General features: G+C 39.7%; 2 protein-coding genes across 2 annotated transcripts; both read right to left on the bottom strand.

Moving 5' to 3' along the window:
- Positions 1 to 2,870: 2,870 nt before the first annotated feature.
- Positions 2,871 to 6,415, bottom strand: LOC112191485 (peroxisomal acyl-coenzyme A oxidase 1). The gene is made up of 2 exons (XM_024330834.2): positions 6,282 to 6,415; positions 2,871 to 5,103 (listed from the first exon to the last, which is right to left on the bottom strand). The coding sequence occupies exon 2, from the start codon at positions 5,078 to 5,080 to the stop codon at positions 3,068 to 3,070; it is 2,013 nt and encodes a 670-aa protein (XP_024186602.1). The 5' UTR covers positions 5,081 to 5,103; positions 6,282 to 6,415; the 3' UTR covers positions 2,871 to 3,067.
- LOC112194373 (DNA-binding protein SMUBP-2) lies at positions 6,011 to 8,310 on the bottom strand. The gene is made up of 6 exons (XM_024334620.2): positions 8,101 to 8,310; positions 7,940 to 8,023; positions 7,765 to 7,854; positions 7,593 to 7,676; positions 7,138 to 7,302; positions 6,011 to 6,469 (listed from the first exon to the last, which is right to left on the bottom strand). Exons 1-6 carry the CDS (start codon positions 8,308 to 8,310, stop codon positions 6,203 to 6,205), a joined length of 900 nt encoding a protein of 299 aa, XP_024190388.2. The 3' UTR covers positions 6,011 to 6,202.
- Between the last annotated feature and the right edge of the window lie 6,834 nt (positions 8,311 to 15,144).

Genomic DNA, 15,144 nt, shown 5'->3' with positions numbered 1-15,144 from the left:
TATATATATATATAAACACACACAAAAATATATATCTATATGTGTGTGTGTGTGTGTGTTTATATATATATATATAAACACACACAAATATATATCTATATATATATATATAAACACACACACAAATATAAATCTATATATATATATATATATATATATAGGAATTTTCTCAGGTGCGGACGTCCGTACAGAATTTTCGGTACGGATTTCCTGTTTTCGACTACTTTCCGGCCACATTTTTACATCTTAACCGTTCAGTTTTTAGGTCCTAGTGTATAGATCATCTCTACAAAATTTCAGCCAATTTGGTGATGGTTAAGGCATCCAAAACTGCATTTTACATGAACGGACCGAATCTGTCGAACCAGAACCGTTCGTATTTATAATGGTAAATTGCAGTTTTGGATGCCTTAACGATCACCAAATTGGCTGAAATTTTGCAGAGGTGATCTATACACTAGGACCTAAAAACTGAACGGTTAAGATGTAAAAATGTGGCCAGAAAGTGGTCGAAAACAGGAAATCCGTACCGTCCGCTCGGTACGGACGTCCGCACCTGAGACGGACTATATATATATATATATGTATGTATATATATATATATATATATATATATATATATATATATATATATAAACACACACACACACATATATATATAAAATATTTTACTGGCTTTTACGGGCCTGGCCTACGGGCGAGGCCAGGTTTTTGAGGGCTTTTGGCGGGCCCGCCCACTACCCACCGATGTGGGCTTTTTAATCGGCCGGGCCGGACTTTTAGCCCTCAGGGCCGGCGGGCCTCCATCGGCTCACTTGATTCGCGGGCTTTTTGATGAGGCCTATTCACAATCACTTACACTTTTACCCTACAGTTTTCTTTATATTTTCCAATATGTTTTCTAAACTTCTAATTCTCTACATTATTATTAGGTTGTTTTAGTTTTTTCATTATATCCATTTTCTCCTTGTTTTTGAGCCCTTGAATCTAGGGTATAAGTCCAATCTTGACCCCAGAACCCAAGAGGGTATTTAAGCACCTTTGCACACACATTTCACAAGCTTAAGACCCATTTTCACCACCCTAGGCCTTTTGGCCGAATTTGGGAGTTCTTTTCCTTCTCACCTCCTCTCCTATTCTTTATCCCCTATTCTTCACATGTGAGCTTGTACAAGGAGGAGGCTCACACAGCTATGGTATCTAGGCCACTATCACTACACCATGCCTTCATATTGGTAGCAAGAGAAGCCATGAAACTATGGCAATAGCTAGTGACAAGCTTTGCCTTCACCTTCATGGATTTCTCCTCTCTTTCCCTTTTCTTTCTCTCTCGTATTTATTGCTTATGGTGTTGTTTGATGTGTATTGATATAGATTTGTGTGTGTCCTTTCATAGTTTTAGGGTTTTGAAACCCAAGTTTTAGTTTGTATGATTTTAATGAGGAATTAATAAAATTGATGTTTATTCATATGCTTTGTGTACTCTTGCTTTAATTTCTTCACTCTAGATGTATGGTTTAGGATTCCCCTTCTTAGTCTATGTTTGGTGTGTTGGAATTGGAACATTAAAGTGGAGAATTTATATTTCAATTTAAATTATAGCATGAGTATGGTGAAATTTCCCCATTGCATATCTCTATTTCCCTTTGGATTTCTTTAAATTGTGGTTCTCGAATCACCCAATTTTGAGTACTATTACCCTTGATTGTCGGAATAGTATTTGAAATTGTTGGGTAGGGTAATTGTTATCACAAGTACTCTTTTCGACCTTTTATTTGTGGTAATTATGGTTGCTAGAGTGTGTTACAATTGATTGTCGAAACGTAAAGCATTTAATTTTGAGAACTTATGGCCCTAACAAGGCATAGGGTTTGAGACTAGTATAGGATAGCCAAAACCTAAGATTTCTTAGCCTCATGCCCGGTTCTATTTATTATATTATAATTTTGCATTGGGAGGGGGGGGGGGGGGGACATAAAACTTGAACCCCGAGCTACATAAGAAGAATGACAAATATCCTCGTAGAGAACGTCCTGAATAATAGCAGGAGGAACTTCTTCTTTTTGCTCAGAGGTTTGGCTACTATTTTATGACAATCAATTTGGCTTTTTTCGACCTCTTAATGCTAAATGGAAATACTACAAAAAATTTGAAGCATCTTTTGAATTAATCATCGTCATTCCATATGATTTTGGATTTGTGTGGAAGACCTTGAATTCCATGGTGACCCTTGATGCGATGCATCCCATCATTCTATCTATCTTATTTTTATGTCGTAGTTAGTTAGTTTATTTATCAATTTTGAAAAATCCAAAAATATCGTGACATTCCCACTACCATTTATTTGTAATTCCATGTGGGCAATGAGCACTACAATCTTTTTTTGTGTTTCATGGCCCTATCTAATCCTTGTTTGGTGCAAGGCTGTCTATATGACTTTGTGTGATGCAGAGTCGAGCTTAATTAAATAAGGCTCGGTGCCTTGTTTAACCATTTTTGTATTTTTACTTGTTTGTGCAATTGATTTTGGGTGACATAGAACCATAGGATTCTTAGTTGGCGATAAACTGGGACATAAATACTTCCTATCTTTGATGACCGTGTTGATTGTTACACGATAGACAAATTAAAAACGCTCAAATCAGGGCTTTAGTCATCTAGTAGGTTCGTTTGTTTCTTTTGAATAAGCAAGCTAAACCTATTTACAATGAAGGGTTCTAGTCAGTTTGTTCAGTACCTTGGTTCATATGCACTTGGTCCAAGAAAAAAAAAATATATGGCAATTTGGTTATAGACAAGTAATTAAATTATCTATTCTTCTAAAAAAAAAAGTATCACCGAGTATTATAGAATATATATTGTAGAAAAGTACAACTCTTAACTCACGCTAACCGCACTTATTTAGAATAAGACAAAATGATCGACCAAACTTTTTACTCATATTACAAGGATAGGCTCATAGGCCCATAGAAATCATCAAACTTTAAAGAAACCATTTATTGTAGTATGACATTTTATTTATTTATTTATTTTTAGTCTGAATTATTGTAGTATGATATTGATACCTTCAAAGCCTTGCATTTTGGAGCTGTTGCTTCAGCACAGGCTGGATGTATTCATGATACCCATCAGGTACAATAGAATCATTGAGCGGATCTTTGCATGCTTCCTCATAGAGCTTTGGATACACATTACCGTCATAACGCCCAAGAACTGAGCCAAGGAAATGATCTGTGTAATTAAATGCATCAACAAGGGCAATAACATTGGGACGAAGCTTGGAATAGAGACTCCTGAGTTGATCACTGGCAAGTGAAGCTTGCTTGGGACTGATGCTTCTAGTGGACAGAAAATCACCCAGATGTTTGTGAATAAGATTCAAACAGTAAATGTTGCAGAGGGTCTCCAATTGTTGTTTCACTCCATTTCCTTCAATGTTTTGCTGCAGCTTCTCAATGAACTTGGAAACCACAATTAGTTGGCAATGAGCAACTGCAGCTTCAACTAAATCAGGTGAGAGTTCTGAAAAGCCTTGTAATGGAGTGGCAAACTTGGTGAGATTTTCGGCACAAGCAACCGACAATCTAATAGCCCTTGCTTCAAATGCCTCAAGTATTACACTAGGGTTCAACCAATCCTCAGCTTTTTGAACCTTACAGTGACATTGGATCAAATGCTCCACATGTCCCATATAAGCTGTTGTTCCAATAGACTTTTTCCCAGTCTGCAACTGAGAAATGGTCTTCATGAGAAACCTTGAAACCTGTAGAAGCAGTACAATGTTATCTCCTTCATAAGTACAAGCAGGGACAAAAGCAGCATATAACTCAGGAAGTCCACTGCTAGACAAGTAACCATGGCCACCACATAGCTTCCGACATTCTTCGATGCCATCAGCAGCAGTGGAAGAAGTCAAGGACTTCAAACCAGCAGTGCAGGCATGCGCCTCGGCCAGTGTAGAGAAATCGTTTGCTTCCAACTTTTGGATCAAATCTGTGTATAGCCATTTCAACCACTCGCCAACAAATCTGAAAGCATAGGCAGAAGCCAGCAAAGGGAAGAGTCTACTTTGCTGAGTGTTGTAATCAATGACCTGTGTCTCAACACCATTACCATTTTGATCCTCATGTGGACGACCAAATTGTCGACGAACAGCACTGTACCTGGTAGCAATACATACTGCTCTTGACAAAGCGATGGAAGCATCAGCTACGATGGTTTGTCTCGCATAAAGCATAGCTCCATAAATTAGCTGCTTTGGAACGTTGGATTCTACATACTTTCCTTGTCTAGTGACTTGTGAGACCCTCATCAGCATTTGATTCCTTGGAATGCGCACATGATTGAATCTAAGGAAACCATTGTCAATGGAATTGAATGCTCCACTTCCAAATTTCATCCCAATATCACCAACTGTAACACCTGGAAGAGGAAAGTGATCATCCAAGCTCCGAATTTGGACAAGGAAACCATGAACTCCATAATCTTGGCCATCCGTAATAAGCCGAGCATAAACAACAGCATGTGTAGCAACCTTTCCCAGTCCACCAGGCCACCATTTGCTTGAGGTCAGTGTAGGACTATGGATGATGAACTCATCTGTCTCCTGGTCAAAAGTCGCGGTTGTCTCAAGGCCTCTAACATTGGAGCCATGACCAAGTTCAGTTTGTGCATAAGTACCGATTATCTGCATGTTGTTTGCCAAAGGTAACCACTTTTGTTGCTGCTCCTCAGTAGCAGACCCCTTAATAGCAGGCACAAAAATTGACCAATGAATATAAGCATATGCTAATTCATCAACATAGAACCTCAACCATGATGCCTCTTCTTCAGAAAGTGCAAGCTCATTGATCCTTTTCCACACATAAGCTGCTTTTCTCAGAGCACTTTTAAACAACTCCTTCCTGCTTAGCACAGCTCTGTTGTCCTTTCTAAAGCCTGGATCGCTGGCCACAAGTCGAGCGATCCGATCAGAGACTTGGAAGGCATGGAGAGAACCAGCCCAGATGATCTTCATCTCCTCGACACTGAATTGTGCCTTGCTCCTCTCATGCGCCAAATGATCCATTATGCGTTCCATATTTTTCCGACTCAACACAAAACCTTTGCAAATTAATGAAGAACTATCGGTACTTTAGGAAACCTTTTGCAATAAGCGCTTTGATGCAAGTTTCATGGGGAACATGATATGTAAAATGTGCTTCAATTAGTAGAGGTGCTCACTAAAGAAAGCACCAGCGGAGATAGATTCTTCTTCTGGGACTTCTCTTATTTTCTGGTCCCCTTTTAGTAGGTATAGTCCAGAAGCTAACCCTACCACTCCCCTAATCCCACAACAACCTTCAAAGAAGATACCTAGGACATGGCTGTCATGGCACAACTGGCTAAATATCTTGCACTATAACGTACCTAGGACAACACCTACCACAAATGATTCATTAGTGTTTTTCACACGCCATACACAAACGGTGACAAACCGAATATGAGAGAGCATCCTCTATAGCCAACTTGAATTATTAGTAGATAGCACAAGTTAATCCGACGATCACAATACAATTTGGTACGTACAATTGGCAGGACCATTACTACTCATCAGCTGAATATTCAGAGCTGAATATTCAGATTGTGCCATTTTATTTACATTAACATGGCAGGTTAGAGAACAATACAAGCTGAAAGTTCACATCAGCTACCAACTATATCATTGGTCGACTCAACTGTAACAATTAAAGGAAGTTCAAAGTGTTCAATGCACAGTTATTTGTTTAAGTTATGTTATTAAAAATTAAAAAAGAAAGTTCTTCAAAGCCCATAATCCTACTAGTCTATTTATTTCAACTCACCTAACCTAGTGGCACCAACCGCAATCTGGATGAGGGACAAGAAGCCTCCCTGACTATCTCACTATACTTCAAAGACCATCTCAACAATTTTTTTTTTTTTTCAAAATAAAAAAAGAAAAGGGATGCTAAAAATGGTTTCTAATCCAAAAGAACTATAACAACAGTAAGATACTACAAAACGGGGTGCTATAAAGTGGCCTATATCAAAATCAAACTTGGTTCCTTATTACAAATAAAAACCTGAACTTTGAAGTTAGTATGCAGTATCCAAAATTAACAATAGAGAAACACTGAAAAAAATGTGAACAAATAAACGAAAGGAAGTGAAGGCCAGCGAAAGGATTACATAGTGCTCTGATTTAGCACCTTCTATTTATTTTGATAGAGCTCAAATTTTGATAGAAGAGGAATTCCTCAAATATATAGGCAGTGAAATACCTTTGGCGTGCCAGTCGCTCAACAATGTTGTCAACAGCAATATTGGAAGCAGCACATGCAAGGATCTTTGATCCACGTTTGACTTCTTGCAATATAATTTCCACCACAGTTGTGGTTATGCCTGTTCCAGGAGGCCCATGCAGCAAAAATACATTCTTGGATGACAGAGCCTTTGAAATGGCATCTTTCTGTGGAGAAGAGATAAGAAAAGAAAAGATCAAAGGAAAATAAAAAGGTAAGGTGCTTTAGGGAAACAAGAATTAAGATTAACCCTGTGGTATACATATATGATAAAGCAATATGGATTCAGATGCTCATACAAAAAATTGGCAGACACATACACAGAACAACAAAAATAGATATGATACTATAGTGATCAACTAATATTCAAAAGTACGCAACCAAAAACAATTTAATCTTTTAGAGTAATCGCACCTACAATATCCTAGGGGGATTTTATTTAACAGAAATGATATCAGAACTTTATAATAACAATTCATGTATTTCGAGACCCTCATTGTTAATAGTACATGAAAAACTGATATAATATCCCAAAGTCCCCAGATAAAGTTACTTATCTGTCATAGTAATAAATTTTAAAAATTATTTATCAGTATATCTGTATGTTTGTTCATTTATTTAGTTGCACCAATAAATGAGTAACTTCAAAGAACCATAGGTACGTAATGTGTATTTTTATTTGTTGTTCATTTTATAAAGCTGAAGATTTAGAGGAATTACATTAGCAGAATGTATTCCAATCAACTTAAAATTACGCATGAAGACATCATATGTGGCATATCTTGAAAAATCCTAAAACAAGACACAAGGAAATAGAAATATTAGGCTTAAGGACCTGAGAGTGATCAAGGTTTTTGTTAAATGGGGAGAATGTGACTTCCTTCTTGGCCACGGTTGGTGCCCTCTCTCCAAACAAGACAGAAATTAAATCAGAAGCAGGACCCTTGTGCACACCTTTACTCAATTGTATCAAGGCGTCCTTCATCCTACGATATGTCACCTGAGACAACACAAATATTACTAGAATTCTTTACCAAAGCATATAATCTTGGACGATGGCATAAGAAAGAGATGATTGAAAAACAATGCACACACCATGGACCAAAGAAAGCATTAGTAGTGGTAGAATATAACTTTCAAATCATATTTACATGAATGACCAATATAGTTCCTATCACCAATATAACCAAATTATGGCCTTCAAAAACATGTGATGCTTCAAAAACTCTGGAAAAGAAAATTGATCAAGAAACTCAAAAATTTTAAAATTCGAGATTTGAGATATCATACTTCATTTGTGAGTTTTTCTAGCCGTAGGGGACTATTTAATCCGTCTTCAGGAACGTCATCAAAAGCAACCGTGATTGATGAGTCCTGTTCAATCAAACCCCAGTAAAAATGCATATATCAGGACCAAAAGGGGAAAAAATCTCCAATTTCACATATCATAGTCAGAATTTACCTTTAACCGGTAAACTACGCCTTGTCCAAGAGCAGGTGAGCCCAAATCAGCCTTATTTGGTCTTAGAACAACCACATCATGAGTGCCAAACTTCAATGTACAAGAAACAGGGAAGTTAGTATTTCACGAGAAACACAAACTGCGGTTGTAAGTGGGGGAGACACAGAATGTTCACCTTGTGAGGAGGAAGAGGAAGAGCATTACTGTTTTCTGTTTTGGTAGACTGGAACTCAAGAAGAGTCTTGCCCATGAGTCCTGTCTGTACTCAGAAGAAGCAAAAAGGGTAATCAAGAAAAGCATGTAATGAAGTGGTGGAAACAACAGTAGAGTAGTAACCTGAGCATCGACGCACTTCAAATTGAGAATGGCGGAGCCTCTCTTTTGAGCAGTATCCAAGTTCCTGGACGCGCCGCTAGTGATGGAGGCAGATATCTCGGCTTCCTGAATGCCCAACGCAAGTCCAGGAGTCAAATTGGGAGCAAGCAAACGTGTTAGAGGAGGGAGGGAGGGAGAGAGGGGGGAACCTTTCCGGTTAATTTTTTTCATTAAAAAAAAATTATTTGCCATAATATGAATGATATTTTCATCCGATCAATTGTGAAAAATTGAGAAGTATGAATTGGATTGATTGGGAGAAGAGATTAAAGTGAGATAAAATGTCACTGTGCTGACTAAAGTGATTGACAAAATAATAGTTGAGTGACCAAAGTGATATATTTAAAAATTGAGTGACTAAAGTGTCGAATGAGTCATAGTTGAATAACCATTTGTGAAATTCTCATTTTTTTTTTCACTAACCATAATTTCTTTTTTTTTTTCTTTTTTTTTACTTATAAATGGTTAGACAACGGTTCAACCTGTTTTAGGGAAACGACACTTGAGAGAAAATTGCTATGAATTGTACAATGCATTGATAATAGGGGTTTCTTTATATAGATGATTACAATGCATAGAATCTGAATTGTACAAGGAAAGGTCATCATACAATGAATGGATATCTCTAAGATATTTTTCGAGATTCTCTCTAATTAAAACCCTATTACCACTAGCTATGTCAAGTAACCTAGAGTTTGGGCCAGACACACAAATAGAGATTTACTTGAACACTCCTCCTTGTGTCGCCCAAACGCGGTGCTTCTCTCGTTGCCTAGCTAAAAAGCTTGCAGAGTAACAAAAACCCAGTGGGACAAAAATAACCTCGGTCGAAGGGGGAAAAGAGCACAACACACCCTTCACGTTTCCAGACCATACGCATAGACATCTCCCCTCGATGACTACGGTTATGGGAGTTCGGATAACTTCCGTAAATGATGTTACCAACACGTTTCTCAAAAGTGGAATTTAGACAATGACTTAGTGAGCAAGTCTGCCACACTGTCCTCAGATTGGACCTAGTTCACTTTGATCTTGAGGAGAGTTTGTCGTTGCTGATTATCCTTGGTGTTGTCGCTTTTGATGTAGCATTGTTTCATTTGTTCAAAACAAGCAGCATTACCCTAAATGCTCATAGGCTCATCTGTGGTAGACTTCAAATCACAATTTTTCGAACATGCGTAATTATGGATCCAATCCATACACATTCACGAACCACTTCGTGAAGAGCAATGATCTCTGCATTGTTCGAAGATATAGCGACTAGGGTCTGTTCTATAGACCTCCAAGATATCATGGCCTCTACCCATGGTGAACACTTAACCAATTTGGGAATTGGGAATGACCTTTGTGTGGGTCAGAGAGATACCCAATATCAGCAAAACCTTCCAAAACGCTTATCGTTTGGGGTGGGGATAGTGGACGCAGGCCAGTGTTGGCAGCGTTCCTAGTGTGTGATGGGTCCTAATCCATCGTCTCTCTGTAGAGATGGAACAAGCCCATATCAATCATACATCTCAAGAATCGAAAGATATATTTTACACCAATCCAATGGCGTCGCGTTGGCGCAAAGCAATACTTTAGCTAACAAGTTCATTGCAAATGAGATGTTTGGTCTTGTGCATTGAGCTAAGTACAATAATACGCCTATTGTACTTATGTAGGGCACTTCCGCCTCTAGCACATCTTCGCCATCATCCTTCGGACGAAAAGGGTCATTTTCAGGATCAAGACTACGTGCGATCATGGGGGTGCTTGAAGGCTTGACCTTGTCAAAACGCCTAAGCATCTATCAACACGATGCTCAAGTTCCAAAACGAGACATAATCTTGTTCTCCTAGAATCCTTCATCTCAAACTCGGATTTCAAGTGTTTAGCGGTTTCCCTTAACTCTTTAAGGGCTTCCAATGAATATCATGTTCAACATGAATTGCGATAGAATTCGAAACTTGTTATAAAAACGCATGGGTATATCCCTTCCAAATCAAGTAGTCACTTTAGTGAGCGTTTCAACCTCTTTGTAAAACGCGCTCCGTGGTCTAGAGCCACTTGACTTGGGTAAATGAAGTTCATCATGAACCTTCATGTATATTCCGTATCTAGATCCCCATCGAGATACGTAGTGACCACATTTGAAAGCTGCATGTTCAGTTATTCGAAAACTACCAAACTAACAGGGCAGTGGAGTGTAATGACATCCATTACAAGAGAATATGACTCATCGTAGTCGATTCCAGGGCGTTTTGTGAGAAGCCTTGCACTATAAGGCCAGATTTCCATCTTTTTTTCTCATTACGCTTTCTAACGAAGACCCATTAGTCAATAGGTTTTATGTTAGGAGGTGTTGACATCACTAGCTCGGAAACCTTCCTCTTCTTTAGAGAATCTATCTTAACCTGGATCGTATCTTTCCATTTAGGCCAAATCTCTCTACGTTGGTATTCATTCATCAACGGAGAGTGGTTCGATATCATCGGACTCAAAAAACTCATGCGCAACGAAATGCGTGACTACATCATCAATTATGATGGAGTTTCTATCCCAAGTCTCATGTACACTAGTGTAATTTTCATAGAGCTCTATATTCTCAGGAATAGGTTCTGACGTTGAGGCGTCCCCTAACGATAACCATAATCCAGAAGATTCTCATGAAACGGATTTTGAGTCTTGATGATCAAAGGATTGGAATGTGCCAAAGTATCCTTCGAACCCACAGGCCTCCCACGCATCCTAGCTGGGGCCATGGCCTATAACGCCAGAGTGCCACTCTTTTTGGCATTGACGCCATGCCTACCTCCGTGTAGGGTGACATTACGTCCTCTCGTAGGGACGTCCATCATTGCAGGCATGTTTGCAGCATATTTGTGTGATCTCGTCACTTTAACAGGGATCAAGATGAGACATAGTGGGGACAGGCCACGACAATTCCTGTCGTTCCTGTTGAACATCCGTGTTCTTATCTCCCCTAACGACGGGAAAATTGTCTCATTAAAGTGACAACCAGCAAATCTAGCGGTACGGAGATCGCCTTGCAAGGGCATTAAGTGGCGGACGATTGTTGGAGTCTCAAGTCCAACGTAGTTGCTTATTCGTCTGTAAGGACCTGTCATTGTGAGCTATGGCGGCGCAATTGGCACATAAATGGCTCACTCAAATGTGCGTAAGTACGATACTCGTATCCTGTCACTAGCTGTAAACGCAGAGATAGATTGAGTGGCGGTAGGTCGTAGATGAAGTAGCGTAGCTGCATGCGATATTGCATCACCCTAAGCGGACGTAAGGAAATTGGTGCGCATTACCATTGTCCGAACTACCATCGTAGTCGTTTCTGCTAAACCATTTGGGTGTGTTCATGGGAATATGATGTCCAACATCAGTCCCAATGCAATAACCATCAAAAGTCTTCGATGTAAACTCTCTAGCAATGTCAAATCCAATTGACTGAATAGGATGATCCGGGGAGTGAGTCCATTGTTGTATGATATGTGCTACGAGTGTAGCATAAGCAGCATTTACAAGTGGACAATGGCACAACACGTGACCAGCGTGTTTGCGTGTCAACCAATATCATGAGATATTTAAACGTCCGCAAGTTGGTTGAACTAGTCCACATAATCCCCACGGATTCTATGTAAGAACATAATGAGTATTTTCATATCCTTTGCATAGGACGGTCTCTGTCCTAATTTCCCTAAGGATCGGGTTTTGTAAAACGAGCGTGAGGCTTTAGAAGCAACCAATGAGAATTTTGGTTAGGCCTGAGCGTCTGAAACGCTATTTGAAGAAAGTTGGTGATTGCAGCATCACTTGGGGTGCCATCACCATGATGGACGCCATTCATGGGGTCATGGATAGGGACTACGCCAGCCCTAGGCTGGTGGTGGACTGAGGCAGTGACCTAGGCAGCAGCGTCGGTCACACTTAGTCCAAGAATCAACTTTTGATTTATGCTTCATTTCGCTCGAGAGAAAGGATGTCCATGTGAAGTATTTAGTAGACGGATCATCATATCATGACCAGGATGACCTATCCTATCGTGACAAAGCCAATATGTGTCTAAATCCAAGAGATCTTCTCTCATAACTTTTATTGGATTTAATAGCTCGGATAGTGACATAGATTCCACTAGAGAGACACATAAACTTCTCTAAGATGCGCCTTTGTTCGTAATCATTAGAGGTATTGCAAAGGAACTCATTTCCGTTTTCTACATGCTTTTTCGCATGGAATCCGTTGGTTATTCATAGGTGCGATTTTCCCTAAGAGCGTAGAGGATTTTTGCGATAGTAATTAAGGTGCCTTTTGGCAAGGGGAACTTGGGCTATTCCATGTCCTTGAATTAATACTGATGACCCAGCCATCGTAGTCACAAAGTAATATGCTCAGAATCAAAATTGAGTCATAATGAAAAGAACTCAAAATTTTATTCATAAGCCATCGGAATACACCATTGTCTCTTAACCATTAGGAGAATCTAATCCAAATGCTAGCTAATGCAAAATAAAGGTAGTCGTTTGACTTCTTTCGGTAATTTCAAAATAAATATGACTAGGTGAGTAGAGAGATGTCGGTGGAGCAAGGCTCGCTTAAGTACCACTAATCTCATAACCTTCCTAGACATCACACTTACTTTGGATGAGCCTACTTTGAAAAAAAACTAAACCATTGGCATTTACTACAAAAATATATGGCAATTGCCTATTACATCTCTTGGAAAAATAAAGACTTAAACAAAATTGACGATCTATTGATCCCAGCCAAATTTTTAGTCTTCAACCCTTCACTCTAGATCATCTTTTTGATCTTCTTGTTCCACATCGTGAGCTTCTCTTGCTTCACAATATGCTTTGTAGGCGGTGGCAATTTCTTCACGAGCTCTATAAATGTGTGCCTAATGACCGGATACTCCACATTGAGAACATACATCTCTTCGCTCAAACTCCATTGATTGAGGCGCTTTGAAAGAGTCATTTAGATGGCTCTTAGTGTTGGTGGCGCCACCAACATGGCTAGAGGCGTTGCCTCCCTCTCTCTTTCTACGTTGACCTCTTTGGTTCCGTGTTAGCCTATTTTGGCGTAGAGTGATTATATGGACCAGAACGTCCAAAAGTATCCCTAAGGTTAGGGTTTCGCTCTTGGAGCCTTCTCTTAGGGGCGCGACTATAATTGGATTCCGGAATATGCTCTATTTCCACGGATCTCGAATTATAGTTCTTCACAAGGATCTTTACCACATAATTCCATTAAGGATTTACGAAGTGCTTCCGAGTTGTAGTCAAAAACTGACTTGAAATCACAGAAGCGGAGGCTATGCCATCTCACTTCTAGGTCAGAAAGCAGGGAGTCACAGACGTTGCCAAATCTTTCTTCGAGTGAGACCTACAGGCTTCTAGGGTCTTCTTCATTCATACACTCGTAATGGAGCGAATCATCCATATGGCGAGTCATTAGGATGATGGCTTTCGCCTTATTTGCCTCTAAGGCTGCTCTATTTGCTTCCAAAGCTTGAGCTTGCTCAACAGTTAGCACGTCCTAGCTAGGATCGAGAATCGTATCCAGGATTCCATCGGCCTTGAGATGCTAGTGGACATCACGAACCCACCTGTGATATTCAGAGCCAGTTGTTCCCAATGGAGCAAAGTCTAATTTATTCAGGTTACTCATCCTGAAAGAGAACAAGAAATTAGGGTTAGTTTCGGAGCGAAAAATGCTACCATGAAAACAAATAAAATTTCTGAGCGTAGTCGCTTCCAAGAAATTAGGAATTTCCGAGCGTAGTCGCTTCCAAGAAATTCTATTCCAAGAGAGGTTGGATTTGATCAAAACAATGATGTTTGTGGTCGATCGTTTTATCTCAACTAACTTTAAGTTTGGAGGACTCTACAAGCTCCAAGCTTGGAGTAAGCACAAACCCCCACAGTTCTGCTTAATTTCGTCTCCCCTATGATGAAGAAAGGGGGGTAGAAGAAGGGAGGTTGCATGTCCCCGAGAAAAAGAAGAGAAAAGAAATAAAACTTCAAAAACGGAAACTTTTAGTAAAAAATACCTCGAAAAGTGGCAGGAAAGTGGTCGGAAAACTGACAAGAAAAGTCGTCGGAAGTTGGCTGGAAAAAATCGTCGGCGGTGGTTGACCGGAGTTGACCGGATGCTAATGTGGTAGATATGCTGACGTGGTTGCTGACTGTGGTGTAGGGTCCAATGCTGACGTGGTGTGGGTTCAACTGCTGACATGGCTGTGTTAGTGGGCCGCTGCTTGGGTCGGCTTAGGCTGCGGCTTGGGCTCCTCCTTCCTCCTTTTTTTTTTTTTTTTTTTTCTCTCTCTTCCTTCTGTCGGGTTTTCTGACAAAATTTCAGTCTGCCGGTTCAGCTAGTTTTTGGCCGGTTTTTGTGAGATTTCTTCTGGTTCCTGAATCATTAGATTGAGGGGTGTCTGTTGAAAAATTTTGGTGAAAATTGGATGTCCGGAAGATGGTGAACATGTGGAATATTTGCTGCGGGTTGTATGCAGCTTCCGGTGGCCGGTTCGGTAGGTTTCCGGCCGGTTCTTGGGGTGGCGCCGCCGGTTTTGGACTCCTGGGATCGAGTGCTTCAAGGTGTGAGATGGAGGTAGAAAAGGGTTCAAGGTTTTGTATTCGGATTTAAGGTTTTTAGCTTCTTGAATCAGGGTTTGGCTATTTGTTTCAGGGTTAGGGTTTCGTGCTAATAACGTGTTTTAGGGAAACGAGAATTGAGAGAAAATTGTTGTGTGTTTCTCATTGATAATAGGGGCCTCTTTATATAGAGGATTACAATGCATAAAATCTGAATTGTACAAGGAAAGGTAATCATACAATGAATGAATATCTCTAAGATATTCTCCGAGATTCTCTCTAATTAAAACTCTATTACCACTAGGTCAAGGTCAAGTAACCTAGAGTTTGGGTCAGACATACAAATAGGGATTTACTTGAACACAACCCAAATTAATCATTTGTTAGTTAATGTAGTATGATATTTAATAGGGTCCAA

The sequence above is a fragment of the Rosa chinensis genome, chromosome 3 (assembly GCF_002994745.2).
Source record: "Rosa chinensis cultivar Old Blush chromosome 3, RchiOBHm-V2, whole genome shotgun sequence".
NCBI lineage: Eukaryota > Viridiplantae > Streptophyta > Magnoliopsida > Rosales > Rosaceae > Rosa > Rosa chinensis.
Note: the sequence above shows the minus strand (reverse complement) of the source record. Positions and strands in the feature narration are given on the sequence as shown.